Source organism: Fundulus heteroclitus, chromosome 21, assembly GCF_011125445.2.
Source record: "Fundulus heteroclitus isolate FHET01 chromosome 21, MU-UCD_Fhet_4.1, whole genome shotgun sequence".
Lineage (NCBI taxonomy): Eukaryota > Metazoa > Chordata > Actinopteri > Cyprinodontiformes > Fundulidae > Fundulus > Fundulus heteroclitus.
In genome coordinates this window covers 6,613,344-6,628,937 of record NC_046381.1, presented here as the reverse complement: position 1 = coordinate 6,628,937, position 15,594 = coordinate 6,613,344, and the positions used below count along the sequence as shown (strand labels likewise).

Below are 15,594 nucleotides of genomic sequence, written 5' to 3'. Positions count from 1 at the left end.
CTTGTTACAACTGCCTCTCTAAAACCCAGAGAAATAAAACTGGATAATTATTGGGTGTTTGTGTTTTGATTTTCTGTTTGGATCATGTTGTCTTTAGTTATTTATCCTTTAATGTGAATTTAGTTTGTATGTTGTTTCCCCTCGTCTATCATTCTCCCTCAGCTCTCTGACTGCCTTCATCTGACTGTGTAATCATTATCAGCCTTATTCCACCATGCCTTCTCTCTCTTTCACCTCCCAGTATTTAAACAGTTTGGTTTCAAAATCTTATCGCTGGTTACTGCTGTTTGCTGCCTCCGGTTGTCTCCCTGCCCATTCATTTTTTAGTTGGGTCTTCCTGCCTGGGATTACAATTAAATATGCAGTTTACTTCTATTTTTTGGGTCCTCACTCTGCAAGATCATCACAATAATACCATTACTGCCCCCAGCTTTTTGCCATGGATTTTTAATCTGGAGGTCTGCCGTTTTCTAGCAACAGTGGAAAACTGCTTTGTCATGTGCTCTCTTTTTCCTTTCACAATTTTCTTCTTTAGAAATTCATTTGAATTGACATTTAAGATAGGGGTGGGTTAACACCACCTAGTGTTCAGCAGAGTATTCGTCACACAAATTCATTTCAGTTGTAGCTCGATCGTCATCCTCGTGTAATATTTGTTCATTAAAAAGAAAAAAGCAACCAAGGTTTGAAAAATTATACTCTAGTTTTGTGTCAATTTGTCACATAACTTGAAAGCTATTGAATAATTTAAGATTATAAATAATTATAAATAATTTAAGATTATTTTTGTCATCTGGTCACAACCTGAAAGTTATTGTAAAAAGTGCTGAATAGTGATATGGGAAATTACAAAAAAAATAGAAAATGCATATAAATCAGATAAAAATGAATGTTCCTCATCTGTCCAGTCTATTGTAATGATTTGAAATTAATTTGATTTCAATTAAATTTGATTTATATAGCACCAATTCAAAACACGTTGCATTTCAATGTGTTGAGTTAAGTTTAATCACATAATGCAGTCAAGTTAAATTACTTAATACAGATTGGTCAAAATGGTTACTATCTAAGGAAACCCAGCAGATTGCATCTAGTCTTTGACAAGTAGCCTTTGCTCCTCTGGAAAGATTGTGGAGCTACAGTAGACAGTGAGCATTGTCGTTGACTTTGCAGCAATTCCTCGTACAAAGCATGCATGTGGTGACAGTGGAAAGGAAAACATCCCTTTAAAACTATAGTTGGTAATCCTGTTCATAAACCCTTTTTGTTATACTGGGAAAACTGAAAGTAGTCAATACATTATGTATTCAGAAACAGGAGGTGCAGTGCTGTGGGAGCTGCAGGCCTGTAAAGGTCGCCAGTCTGTCGCAGAGAATCTGTCTATCTATCTATCTATCTATCTATCTATCTATCTATCTATCTATCTATCTATCTATCTATCTATCTATCTATCTATCTATCTATCTATCTATCTATCTATCTATCTATGTGTGTGTGTGTCAAAAAAATACTATCTTATCAAAAAATTAAAGGTCCTCTCACCGCTATGCTGAACGTCTTTCCCCCCAAAGGTTACATACACAAAGGTTACTTTCGACCAGTAAAGTTTGACCTAGTATTTTAACTTTTTAGTCCAAAAATATTTTACAGAACCCTCTTGATCAGATATGATTAGTCCTGTTTGGGATCTAAAACATGTCGTGTAACAAATAAGCAATAACAAAGGGAATCTGTAAATGGGACAGTTCAAAAAAATTAAATCCCGTTAAGTTATTTCTCTTTTTAATCCCACATGGGACAGTTTTAATACAAAAATGTCACCTCTTTTACGATTATGGCTCATTCATGTGGAAAAATGTAAAACATATTAATGGTAAGAACACATGGAACACCTATATTCATATTCGGCCGTTCTGCAAAAAGATAGTGGTTTCGTATCACCGTCACTCCTGAGCGCAGACGTCACGATAGACACTCAGACCGCAGCAACAAACCGAAAGAGAAGTGAACTTTTGTCCCCAGAAAGTTGTCGCTATAGAGTGTTGAAGACATGGAGTGCGGGAGACGCATAGTTATTATTGCCGTTATCGCAACCGTTCTTGTCGTGGTTATCATCTGCATAGCCATCTGCACCGGCATCCCCACCCCCCTAGCAGTGACTCCGAGTCAGACTGACGATGACTTTAAGGACACGTTCATGGAGAGATGTCAGAAGTTCAATGGGTGAGTGTTGTTTCTGAGCGCGTGCTTGGAGTTCAGATGCGCAGTTCTGCAGGTACACCCGGAAGCAACTTCAGACCTGGGCAAACTAAGTTGCACATTTTATTCCATAACGTTCAACATGAACTACGAGTACGGAGGGTGAGCATGGATTTATTTATAGAGCACCAGCTTTATTTTATTTTTTAACCTGCTGACACTTTACACTCTACACTCCGTAGAGCGATGACTGAAAATATTATTTAAGGCATGAGAAGTATCCGTGGATGCATGGCAGAGACATCTTGCATTTCACATTCGTGAAAAACCTGCTGCGAAAGAAGCTCAAAGTAATTCAGATGTTTCTTCAGGATATCTTGTCCGAGCAAAACTGTGATCAACAGTGTTAAAAAAATCTCCATGCTCTTCCTGCAGGACTGCAACATGCAATGAAAATGTTCCCCATGTCAGAAAGCTATTTTTCTCTGCATCAATACTGACTGGAATTATCTATTGAATAAACAATGCTGGGGTGTTTTATTTTATATATATATATATATATATATATATATATATATATATATATATATATATATATATATATATATATATATAGAGAGAGAGAGAGAGAGAGAGAGAGAGAGAGAGAGAGAGAGAGAGAGAGAGAGAGAGAGAGAGAGGAACCTTTGAGAAAAGTTTTGATTTTCTCAAAGGTGCCTTCAGGTTGAGCGCGCAGGAACCAATCCGAGCGCGCAGTAAGACAACACGCGCGCTCTCAAAACCAGTCTGGCGCGCGCTCAACTCTGAAAAACTCCGCTCAACCAGCTGGCCTTCTGATTGAGCGCGCAGGAAACAATCCGAGCGCACAGTGAGACAACCGGTCTGGCGCTCAAAACCGCCAGACCGGTTTTGAGCGCGCCCGTGTTGTCTTACTGCGCCCTCGGATTGGTTCCTGCGCGCTCAATCAGAAGGCACAAATATCGCTCCATACTTAAGCCGATCCACGCATTGAATACACTCAGACTTTTCCTGTTTAATTCTGATTTAGCGTTTTCTGCCATTCTGATTCCAGACCTGAAGATCAGTAACATATAAAAAAATTAATAGTACAGTGCTGCGGGTTGTTTAACAGGGGATGTTGTTTTAAATCCAACAGAAAACTGCTGGATAAATGTTAACTTGTTTTTTTATTTATTTTTTGCATCAAAACACATGTCCCTAAAACAATATGCTGTTTGCTGAACTCAAAAATGTGCCTCAAAGTAAATGCTGTCAGTTGGTGCATTTAGGGGGGAAAAAACGGAAAATGTTCGTAATGAATATAATACAACGGAAAAGAAAACTGATATTTCTGGAAATAGCCATCCGTAATCAAAGCCGTTATCAACGAATATTGATAATACAATGCTGAAGGTTATAAATCTTCTCTCAAATTCTCTGAAAACCCTCAAATAATATTCCCAGGATATTTAAAACAACAAATTCATCCAATACAACAGAAAATAAAATAAAAAGAATAACTGAATAATTGTGTCTTTTACAAACAAGACTTCTGTTAATTTAACAGGGTACCTACATGTTTATTATGCAAACAAACTAATTTTCTAGTCTTAATTTTCCAGACTTCTCAGTGCTTTGTGTTCATTTAAGATTAAAAATACCAACGTTTGCTATCAGTTTATGGCACATCATTCTAAGGCACAACACAGGAAATATGGCCGAGTACAATTCACTGAAATTGAAGAAAATTGTTTTGAAAAGTAACAGAATGTTATCCGTTTCCTACATTTCAGTAAATTCTACTCAGACAGATTTCCTGTGTAAAAGGTTAACCATTAATAATGTACAAATATTTTATATTTGGTACGTAACTGATCATGAAATAAATGGGTAATATTGAAGTTGACAGACTTGCTTCAGCTGGTGTTATTGCAGTGGCAAGAGAACATACAGATCTATGCTAAACTGTGCATTCCCACACATTACAACCACAAATTACAATGTGTTTTATTGGGAGAGTATGCAATTCTGGTACACAAGGTCACACATGACTGTAAAGTAGAAGGAAAAAAATATTTTTTTAATTCTCTAAATAAAAATCCATAAAGCATTATGTACACTCACCAGCCACTTTATTAGGTACATCTTGTTAATACCGGGTTGGACCCCTTTTGCCTTCAGAGCTGCCTTAATCCTTCATGTCATAGATTCAACAAGGTACTGGAAACATTCCTCAGAGAGTTTAATCAATATTGACATGGTAGAATCACTCAAATACTGCAGATTTGTCGGTATCCATGGTGCGAATCTCCTATTCCATCTGTCAAGTTGCCACAAATCGGTGGTGTGGTGAACTCGTCCATATTCCATGTGGACAGGGCGGTGGACAGGAAATATGTGGCCTCACGCTACTAGGTTACCAAGCTTGTCTACTGAAAAAGGGTGGGGCCCTAACAGGGAGGTGGTTAGCAGATCAGTTGTGTATTACTTGTCTAGCTAAAAAGGTCTCACAGGAACTCTAAGCAGGGTAATACTCGTTAGGCAAGGCAAGGCAAATTTATTTATATAGCATAATTCAGTACAGGGACAATGCAAAGTGCTTTACATGATTAAAATATAGCAAATTAAAACAGAATAAAAGCAAGTAGGAATAAAATGTAGATAGAAACCTCTGTTGGCATTGGAAAATGTGTCTCCATGATACTTAAAAGCTAAACTCTGAACTTTACCTTCCAGATCCAAACCTTCCAGGGCCAACTGTCAAACCATATGGGACAAATTTCAACAGGCCTACGTTAACAAAGATCCTTGTGAAGTTCCCACAGAGGCTTACGATCCCGTCATTGCTGAAGCTCCTATGGAATCTGCCCACTACAGAGTAAAACTGATGAAACTATGTATCCTAATACAGCTTGATCATAGCTTGGCCACAGTAAGTCAGTGTTATGATGTTTGTGTTTGTGAATAGTTCATGTTCTGGAGCAAGACAAAGGATGTGGTCCATGAATTCACTGGAAAGAACAACTGTTTTATGACTCTGGAGAAGTTCCTGTTGGGATCGGTCCTGGATGACCTAGTCTGGTGTGGAAAGAAGGGCAGCAATGGTAAGACTACTGACATTTGGTGGGGAGATAGGATTTCGAGGAAGGAGCCACAGTTTTATTTGTTGTTATTTCTCTGCTTTCGTGACTCTAATATCGCTCTGCTTTTTTTTTTTACAACAGTTGTTTTATCTGGCAGCATCAGATATGTCATGTTCAAGTTGATTGTGTCCGTAATTTTCTTGTAAGTTACATTTTCAAGTGAGTGGTTGAATGACTTTCTAGGGGACCCGTTGAACAAGTGCTTATATGTTATCAGACAGCTTAAACACGTTTTCATAACTTTCATGCATAAATATACTCTTATTTCCTTTTTTATTTATTAAATATGGACCGTCTACTGCTGGACTGTTTAGGCTCCTAAGAGGAGCCTAAACAAATGTTTTTCTATATTTAATATTTTTCACTACTTCTGTTCATTGTGTAGTATTTGGTGCTAAATTCTGTGTTGTCTGTTCTTATGTCCGGACCTGACTAAATTGTTGCTGTTGTTATAGAAACTTTCACCACTGGTTGCCCTAATGGGACAGAGTGTGTGAAGAACCCTGTTCGCTCATTTTGGAATAGAAGCTCAGCTGCGGTGAGTAAAAAATATCATCTTTTTAGTCCTCAAAAAACTATAACAGCTGCTGTGCTTATCGGTGGTGAGCACAACACATTCACTCAACGTGGCATTGCAGTTCCCTCCTGATAACGATGAAGAGGAGAACAGAAAAAGGCCTTCATCAATAAGGCTTTGTTTGGGTCTCCATGGAGCCACATTGCACAGCTCTCTCCTGAGTGAGCAGCAGCCCACACATTCAGAGGGGCCCTGCTTTGGTTTGGCTGCAAAGACACAGCAGTAATCTACCTCACACAAACTGAAAACAAGCAAGGGGTATAATTATAAGTCAAAATGTTATTAAATTAACTTAATTAAAATTTTACATTCACTCATTAGTTGAATAATTTTTTATTTGGTGCTTGCAACAAGTTCCAAAAAAGTGGGACAGGGTGCAGCTAAAGACTGGGAAGGTCGAGCAATGCTCAAAAAACACCTGTTTGGAACATCCCACAGGTGAACAGGATAATTAGAAACAGGTGAGTGTCAGGATTGGGTATAAAAGGAACATATTTGAAAGGTTCAACCCTTCTCAAGCAAGATAGATTGAGAGTCACCACTTTGTGAACAACTGCATGAGAAAAAAAAACAATAAATAATGATAATAATAATAATAATAATAATAATAATAATAATAATAATCTTTGTCATTGTCAAATACATTACAGTGAAATTTGTTCTCTGTATTTAACCCATCCTCTTCAGGGTGCAGTGGGCTGCCACTGTGCGCCACCCGGTCGTCGATGTGCCACTCTCCCAGATTCTTTGGACCGTGTTGAAGTTTTTCAGTTTGAACATTAAATATCCTGTCTTTGTAGTCTTTTCAATCGAATATAAGTTTAAAAGGATTTGCAAATCATTGTTTTTTTGTTTTTTTACATTTTACACAACTTTATTGGAATTGGGGTTGTCACATTGAGAGCCTTCACTCTATAAATCGGATTATAATTCTTCTGGGCTGGTTTGTTTACCCCCAACAACCTTTTAATACTAATCATAAAATCATTTATCATTTTCATTTATTTCTATGTCTTTGGCATTTTAGGTCACTAGCCCAAGTTCTATAAGTGCTTGTATATTGGGAAAACTGTTAATGCTGATACATACATGAAACAATGTATGGCCTTTGCCAGCCATTACTATTTATTTTTTGATTTTTTGATAACAGTCTGTTGGCCACAAATCTTTGTACTCAGTATTATAATCGGAGCAGATGGTACTTGTGAGAGCAGCTGTAAATCTTAGTTGCAAATGCATACTTTTGAGGTGAAGCATTGAAATTTGCAAAAAAAAGTGTATAAAGAGTTTTGACTGAGAGTAGATAAGTATTTCCAATTAAACTGAAGGATACATGCTAATGTTAATATTGCTCTATTTTTAATGAAGTCAACTAAATAAATTAAACTAAACTTAATTAAACCTGTTGGTACAGGAGTGGAATTCAAACGCTGTTTGAACATAGGATATGTTGTTGAGCAATACCAAATCTGAGAGCAATAAAACAGTTTTAATAGAAATGGAGCAGGTTTTCAAGAACACATAATATCTTAACTGTGTTGGCAGAGTTTTAAGTGAGAGCAGCTGAGTACCTAGATGGAAATAAAAAATATTGAACTTTTCTCACAATTTTGGGAAAAATACTTCCTTTTTTAATTCAATTAAATTTGATTTATATATCGACAATTCAACTAATTCAACACATGTCATCTCAAGGCACTTTACAAACTCAATTCAATTAAATCAAATCATACAGATTAGTCAAAAAGTTTCCTATCTAAGGAAACCCAGCAGATTGCATCAAGCCTTGGCAGCATTCACTCCCCCTGAAAGAGCGTCGTCTGCATTGTCGATGGATTTGCAGCAATTTAGAGTCTTTTCCTAGAGTCTTGGTGGTTCCTAGAGTCTTTTAGAGACTCTTGGAACCACCAGTAGACCTGCAGTCTGAGAGCAAAGTGTTCTGTTAGGAACATATGGGATAATCTGACCTCTGATATATGATGGAGCCTGATTATTAAGGTCTTGATACGTGAGAAGGGGAATTAAATTTTTTTATTTAATAACCCACCAGGGATCAGTAGAGGAGAGCCCCAGAAAACCCCAGCAGACACAGTGCCAAAGCTTCTGGGGCCTGCCCCAAACTGGGCATACCTGGTCCATACCCCAACGCCCCACCCCGATCCTAGCTCCAAGAATCCCTGAACATATCCATCTGGAGTTGGGGCCAACACAATCCGTACGAGCCAGCTACCCAGAGCCCACCCCATGAACCAGAGGTGCCTTAACCAGCCGTCACACCTCCCCCACACGGCACTGGAGGCCTCCCCACCGAGGCCACATGCCATCCAACCCAACCGTCCATGCCAGAACCCCACACCTTATTCCCGGGGTGAGCAGAAGTGCCGGCTCCAGCCGACACACAGGCCCCAACCCCAGCCCAGACCCCGGCTAGGTGGCCCACTCCTCCTCCAGGCCTCAAACTCTGGATGGCAACCGGAGAACGAGGGTGTGAAAAGACCCCAAGCCTGCCTCCGCCTGCTCAAATGTGTCATGATTTGGGTTTTGTTATAGTTTATGTTTATTATTTGATTATTAGTTCTCTCTGCTGTCTTTAGTATTAGCTCTGGTTTTTATTATTTGCTTGTGTCTCAGTTTGGTTTTCTAGCTTAGGTTTGGTCTTTATGGTTATTTTGTTTCTGGATTAGTCTAGTTTAAGTTTCTGTTTTGGTTTAGTGATTCTCTTCATTTGACCAATTCTGTCATAGGTTTAGTTTTTGTTTTTAGGTTGGGTTTGTCTTGATTTATCCTGAAACTGTTTTAGTTTATCTGTTTTTCACCTGCCAGTCAATCAGTTTCACATCTCAGTAACATCCTGTCTGTTTACCTGTCACTCCCCTTCACCAGTCACCATCCAATCAGCTTCAGTTTTACTTCCAGCCACTTTTTCCCTCCTGATCAGCTCCACCCCTTCTGGTAATTAGTTTCACTCCGTTCACCTGCTTACTCCTCTACTTATACCTGCATCTGTCTCCTGCACCCGGCCAGATCATTGTCTTAATGAACCCTTGGTGAGTTTAGTCCAGTGGTCCTTGTTGTCTGTTCTGTTGACATAACCCAATTGCCTCCTTTTTGACTTCTGAGCCAGCCTGAACCGTGAACCTGTTTTTTCTGCCCTGTCTGACTGCTTACCCGTTTCTGCCGACCTGGAGCCCGTTCTTCGTACGTCGCTAACTCAGTTAGTTGGATTTGATCGTTGACGATTTGGCATGATCTTGGATCGTTTGGTTCTTCGAAAGACATCCTGCACTTGTTGTCATAGCAACATGAGCCGTATATTGTATTAGAAAAAACTATGGATGGATTAGACACGGAGCAATACAGTTTTTGTCTGTGTAAACTGTGTATGACTTGGAAAAGGAAAATATTTGTAGAATATTCTTGTATTTCACTTCTACTTGTCCCCATGTTCTAGTGGCTCCCGTGGAGGCTCTGACATAAAAGAACAAAGTAAATATGAAATTATTAAAAAGCAAAAATACATACTGTAGAAAGTGATAGAAACATCTACCATGGACAGCACTTATGCATTTAATTTGTCTGCTACTTTGTGCCAGCCCTCTCTCCTGGCTTTAGCAGACTTTGAGGTGTTCCCTGTCGTTTTAATTAATGACTCAAATTCGGCATAACCTTCCATTAAAAGCTCGTGTTCTGCTTGAGAGAAAAACTGTGGGCGTTCTTTGGCCATGCTGAACAGCCAATAGCAGCGCTGCTGATCATTGTTTCTACTATCGATACATTTCCCCTTTTAAAGCGACGCATGAACGCGCAGTTATCTCAGATAACTCAATCCAGCCATACTAATCATAAACAACAGGTGTGTTCGAAGAACCCAATTAGCCGGATCATGATTAGCCGGATGAAATCATCTTGGATGTGTCATTTGATCTCGGATGTTTTAAGCAACGTACGAAAAACGGGGCCTCGGTTCTGCCACTGGATTATCTGAGCTTACCTGATCCCTGTCTGTATTCCTTCCTATTTTTGACTGCCATTCTGACCACTGAGCCTGCCTGCCTCTCTATTGTCAAGATCGCTTTATTAAACCCTTTGGATCATACCTCCTACTTGTCTAGCTTGAATACTGGGTCCCTCTGTCTCTCATGTCTTTCATGACAAAATGTTGTGTTGTTGCATGTTGTTCTCAAGTGCATTTAAAATTGGGAGGGCAGGCTAAAGACGTCAGTGGTGAGGCCTGCACAATCTTTTAGGAGAATCAGAAAGTTGTCCTTCAAGCAGAGCATTTTAAGATTCTTGAGTTTTGAGTGAGAGCTGTTGCTTTAAATGGAAATACTATATTCTGCACTCAAATTTGAACAATAGTCTCTTTACATTTGACATTATTAAAGCAGTTTGTGACAGATAAGGATGAAGAGTCAGAAGATTTAGCGGGAATTGACTGATATCTTTCTTTTCCTAGATTTTTTATATGCATCTTAATAATCACTTTTTGAGGTGTCATCCAAAATGGGAAAGTTAGCCACAGCTAAAATGATGCTTTCTTCTATGATAAAAATGGTTGAGGGAGGACTGCCATGTGTAGCATACTGTCCTCTCATTGGTTAATCAATGAAACCCTTACTGATTGGCTGCAGTGCCACGCGACAGTGACACAGAAAGTTGAAAATTTTTCAACTTATGTGGCGTCACAAGCCAATGTATGCACATCTACGTGTACAAGCTTGAGATTTCACATGCTCGACTTTCGCCGGTTGCTCGTCTGAAGGAGGGCAAGCGATTGTCGCCTCATTGCGAAAGCTCCACAGGAAATGAATGGAGAGGGAGAGCTGTCTCATCTCGTGTATCGAGCCCACACAATGCAACGCAACAGAGTTCTCCGTGTTTTCAAGACAATTGAGATCCTCTGTATAAAACTGTGTTTCTTTGAAAACTTTCAAATGGTTTTTCTTCTTTATTTAAAGATGTTTCATGGCTGAGGGGCTCCATAGGTTTGTTTTTTATACTAACATGTTTAGTTTCATTTAAAAATAAATCGTTCATTTTGCCATGTCATGATCTTTTAAATAACTGTTCAGGACAATAGTTAAAAGGGATGACTTGAGCACTGGCGATCTTTTAACAGCAAACGCTGCACACATATAGAATAAAGGAGTGACAACTTGTCTTCAAGTTCAAGAATTTATTAACTGAAATAAAATGAACATCCAGAGAACATCACTGTATAATGCTGTTTATCTGAATTAACACTAATCATTTACTAGGCTAGTGAAACTTAACTAAACTACCAAGCAAAATGAAGATAGAAAGAAGCTAAGTTAAGGAACTATGTACATGCAAAAGAACACAAAAGACAAAAAGTGTTTGATTTTCATCAGAATAATTCAGTGAATCCTGGTTCACTGCAGATCTGACTTAAAGAACATGGAATGAGCTTAAATTAGTTTAACTAATTTAGAACAACATTTGGCATGTGTTTCAACCCATTCACAATGCAAATCCTGAGTTAAACAGAACATTATTTGATGAAATAATATTTTATCTGAGGTAAAGAACAAAGGTTGACCTTAAAGAACATGGAAAGAGCTGAAATTAGCTTCACTAATTCAGAACCACATTTGGCATGTGTTTCAACCCATTCACAATGCAAATCCCGAGTTACACAAAACATTATTAGAGGAAATAACATGTTAAAAAATGATTTGCTCATTAAGATAATTTACTTTAGAAACGCTCGATTTTATTAATGCGAGTATACCTCCTGGAGGCTAGGGGTCATTGTAGCGATCAGTCGCTAAAATCAGCTAATCCTAAAGTTAAACAAAACGCCTTTAAATTGACATCAATTTCATATTAATGCGGTAATAACTCTTATAGCACTATCGAACGATGGCGGAGCGAAATGAGCAAGCTTTATGCTTATCATAATGAGTGAGCCGGATAAGATAAACATTAATATCAATGTAAGAAACCCTTGTGGAGATAACGTTTGCTATAACCATAAAACACACTTGAATCATAACGGCAATGGCCTGATACAGAATGTTAGCATGAGCTACGTCCGTTAGCTCTCTGTGTTTAAGAACACCATATATGCATTACACAAGTTTTCCAAACAAACCATGTAACGTTCCCTGTGGTTTCTCTACTGAACCTGTCAGCGCCTCGTGAGAGTTCGGTCCACTTTGGCCGAAGGAAGAGAGCAGTGGAAAGCGGAAAACGTTGGTCATTTCAGCAGCAGACATGCGGCTCTGCGGCTATGAGCTAGCCGTAACGTTGTCGAGGGGAGGCCTGGCCAGAGGTCCTGCATGCAGTCTCTGACCCGGTTGCAGTCAAGTCCCGGCATGCAGCAGGCGATTTCAGCAGATTTTGCCCTCAGCTTTGGAAAGTGGGTCCTATGCCGGCTTTTCAGCTCTATCTGGAGTCCACTGAGGAAGCAAAACATAGCTGGCATAGATGGATTTGTTCACTTCGGCATCTGTTTTAAGCAGATGTGAGAGACTTATCTTTGATTTGGCTGGCAGTTTCTCCGAGGCCAGCAGGAACTGAGTTTCAGAGAGGCTAATTTTTGCTCAGCTTGTGGGTCTTTCGGGTCCCATGAGGCCTCATGGTGGCCGGTCAGCGTGGCCAGCCCCTCTCTTTCAGATGTCCCAGGCAGAAGTGGAGTGAAGACTGTGAAGGGAGCTGAGAGGCAGTGTTGCCAACTCCTCAGTAAGGAAAGTAGCTATTGGCTGGTCTAAAAGTCGCTAGAAGTCGCTGAATGACGTCATCGCCTAATTTGCATAATCTGCCACATGATGTGATGTGCATATTATTGACGCTGTGTGAGAAATAACGTCGTTAGAGAGAGACAAAAAGTGAGTAAAAACACTCAGAATATATATAGAGCTACTTTTTTCTGTCCATTAATGTTTATTTATTATTATTATTTTATTTTATTTTTTTTATTTATTTTTATTAATGTTTATTTTATTACAATACTAACCCTCCTCCTTTACCCGGGTTTGAGACCGGCAAAATGAACCATAAAGAGAAACTATGGCGGAGTTACAAATTTTTTCTTTTCAACTTTTTTTCAACATTTTCTTTTTTCTCTTGTGGTCCACTAAGGAGCCTACAAATCACGGTAAAACATGAACATCTGGCTGTGTGAATCAAATGCCGTTATTTATTTAAGATAAAATATTTCAAATTCAGTTATTTATGATCAACCTGCGCCGTCAATCCCGGCGCATGTGCGCTTTATTTGCAGTCTGGACGCTGAGGGTAAACATGCTGTGTCTCTGACTGCAGCGCTGAGACGGACTCCTGCGGGAGGGGCAGAACGGGGGAGGCGCCCCACGGCAGTACCTGCCGCTGGAGGACAAGAGTATGAACGATACGTGCTTTCATGTAAGAGTCTCTAAAAGTCGCTAGATTTGTCGCTAGTCGCTTTTTCAAAAAAGAGTCGCTGGAGGGGTCTGAAAAGTCGCTAAATATAGCGACAAAGTCGCTGAGTTGGCAACACTGCTGAGAGGTGCAGTCTGAAGTTATCCTCTGTGGGGAGTGGTCTAGCTCAACACCAGGGGCACCCCTGCTGTGAAGCTGTCTCAGCCTGAAAGTGTGAAATTCTTTTGCTCACAAACCCCTTTTGAGTTGTCCTCTGGTTACATGGTCAGAATTCAATGTGACATAAAAGTTCTCATCATGGCACAACATTATGACAGCTCAACAGTATTTTTTGACATCGTGTTGACAATGTTGTTAACGTATCCCTTTTCATAACTACTTGCTAAATTTAAATATCTACAAGAAGAATCAAAGAGAGACAGCAATGTTATTTTAAAAATGTTGCTACTAAAATACTATGAAGACGGTTTGTTGTGTAAATCTAAAGTACATTTTGTTCGCAGTTTGCAGAACTTGCTTGGGGGAACGTCACTGTGATGCTAAACGGTTCGCTTCAAACACCGTTTGATAATGAAAGGTGGGTCTGAAAGTCTCAATAGAGGGATTGTCGTTTTTTTTTTTCATTGTACAACCAAAGATTTTCTCATTAAAGGCATTTCGAACATGTCAGCAGGCATCGGTAAAGTCATATTGTGTCCCAGTTTGTGATTTACCCAACCTTGTATTCCTTTTTCAAAGCTTGGAGCAATTAATCACAGTTAGCAGTTCAAACTAGTTATTTTAAGTAATTTAGATTTAAAAAATGTTGTTCACTTAAGGTCAGGGATATAGTTCAATCAGAGTAAGCCTGTTCCTTTCCACCAGCTGTTGGTGATGTTAGAACTGATTATTCAACCTCATAAAGCCCTTTTTCATTCTGTTTTCACCCATGCAGCAGCACATAGTCTTGATCTGCAACAGTCCACAAAGTTGGGGCTTCCCCCAAAACAACTTCCTGTGATAGCCTGCACTCAGTCTGTGATGAAAAAAATAAACCTAGGTCTTCATCTTTTTCTTTTTTTGTAGTGGTAGAATATAGCTGCAGACTCTCAGGATGGATGGATGGATGGGTGGTAGGGAAGCCCTGACCTAAACCTGTAGAATATCTGTTGGAGACGCTTAGGAGTCTATGCTGTTTGTCCAAGTCTGCCTCTCTTTTTATTACCATTAATAATCAAATGTGCCGTTGGCTACTAAGGGTAGATGTGTGCAGTTGTTTTCTGCTTTAAATGGTGTGTGACTCTAATAATGTCTCCTCTTTTATTTTTGCCCTCAGTATATTTGCCAGTGTTGAGTTGAAGAGATTTGAGTTTCCAAGAGTGACACACTTGGCTGTTGTTCTGGTCACCCAGAAGAACTCAGAGTAAGATTTTCTCTTTATATCTAATATGGCTGTCTGATTTAACATTATTGACCTGTTGAGTATCCTGATACACAGGTTAAAAAAAAACGTTGGATGTTATATTCTTTCAGGACAAACTGCTCAAATGAATCTTTACAAAAATTGAAGAAGGAGGTACTGGACAAAGGGATCGGTTATAATTGCTCGGCAGTGACTGAGTGAGTAAAATATGATTAATAAAAACTGATTAAACATCTTTAAATCTTCTCATTCTCTGCTCATTTTTGTGTTACAGGTCTCACCTCAAGGCGTGTGCCTCTGACACAGTGAAACTCTCACATTGGCGTTTTTTCACTATCACCAGCACTATCTTGTTTTTCTCTTTTTACCAAACTTAAAATTCTTTAGTATTTCTGGGTCTGTTCAACTCAGATCATGTCTTTTTAATATTAAAAGGTGTAGCTGGGAATTCTTTTTTTCATTATTTTTATTATAACATGCCCTGTAGTTTTAGATAAAGGTTCTGCTGTATGTGTTTAGTTGATGCACATGTGTAACATAAGAACATGTGCAATTAGCTAAGTTGTAAAATAAAAGTTATTGCATATTTTTTTGGTAAATGTGAATCTGGTGTTTTTTATAAAAAGAATTGGATACAATAACCATTGTCTCATTGTCTATACCTTTGTTTTGTTTTTTTGGGGGGGTTTTTTCTGTGTGTTGTGTTCTTGTACTTGCGGCTGAGAGAAGACTCTTTGTTCATTTTACAAGTAAAGTGAGGACTTTAATGTAAAGTGAGGATCTGTCGTTGCTCCTCGCTTTTTTTTGGGGCTACGGGTTAGTTTTACCACTATGGTATAAAATAGCTTTAGGTTAGGGTTAGGTATAAACCAGTAAAGGGACCAGGCCAT

At 39.0% G+C, this 15,594-nt stretch overlaps 1 protein-coding gene across 1 annotated transcript; it reads left to right on the top strand.

The window, feature by feature from the left end:
- The first annotated feature begins 2,049 nt into the window (after nucleotides 1–2,049).
- On the top strand, nucleotides 2,050–15,316 carry LOC110367072 (ADP-ribosyl cyclase/cyclic ADP-ribose hydrolase 1-like). The gene is made up of 8 exons (XM_036125159.1): nucleotides 2,050–2,223; nucleotides 4,936–5,077; nucleotides 5,168–5,303; nucleotides 5,798–5,880; nucleotides 13,806–13,879; nucleotides 14,618–14,704; nucleotides 14,815–14,901; nucleotides 14,979–15,316. Exons 1-8 carry the CDS (start codon nucleotides 2,051–2,053, stop codon nucleotides 15,079–15,081), a joined length of 885 nt encoding a protein of 294 aa, XP_035981052.1. The 5' UTR covers nucleotide 2,050; the 3' UTR covers nucleotides 15,082–15,316.
- The last annotated feature ends 278 nt before the right edge of the window (nucleotides 15,317–15,594 follow it).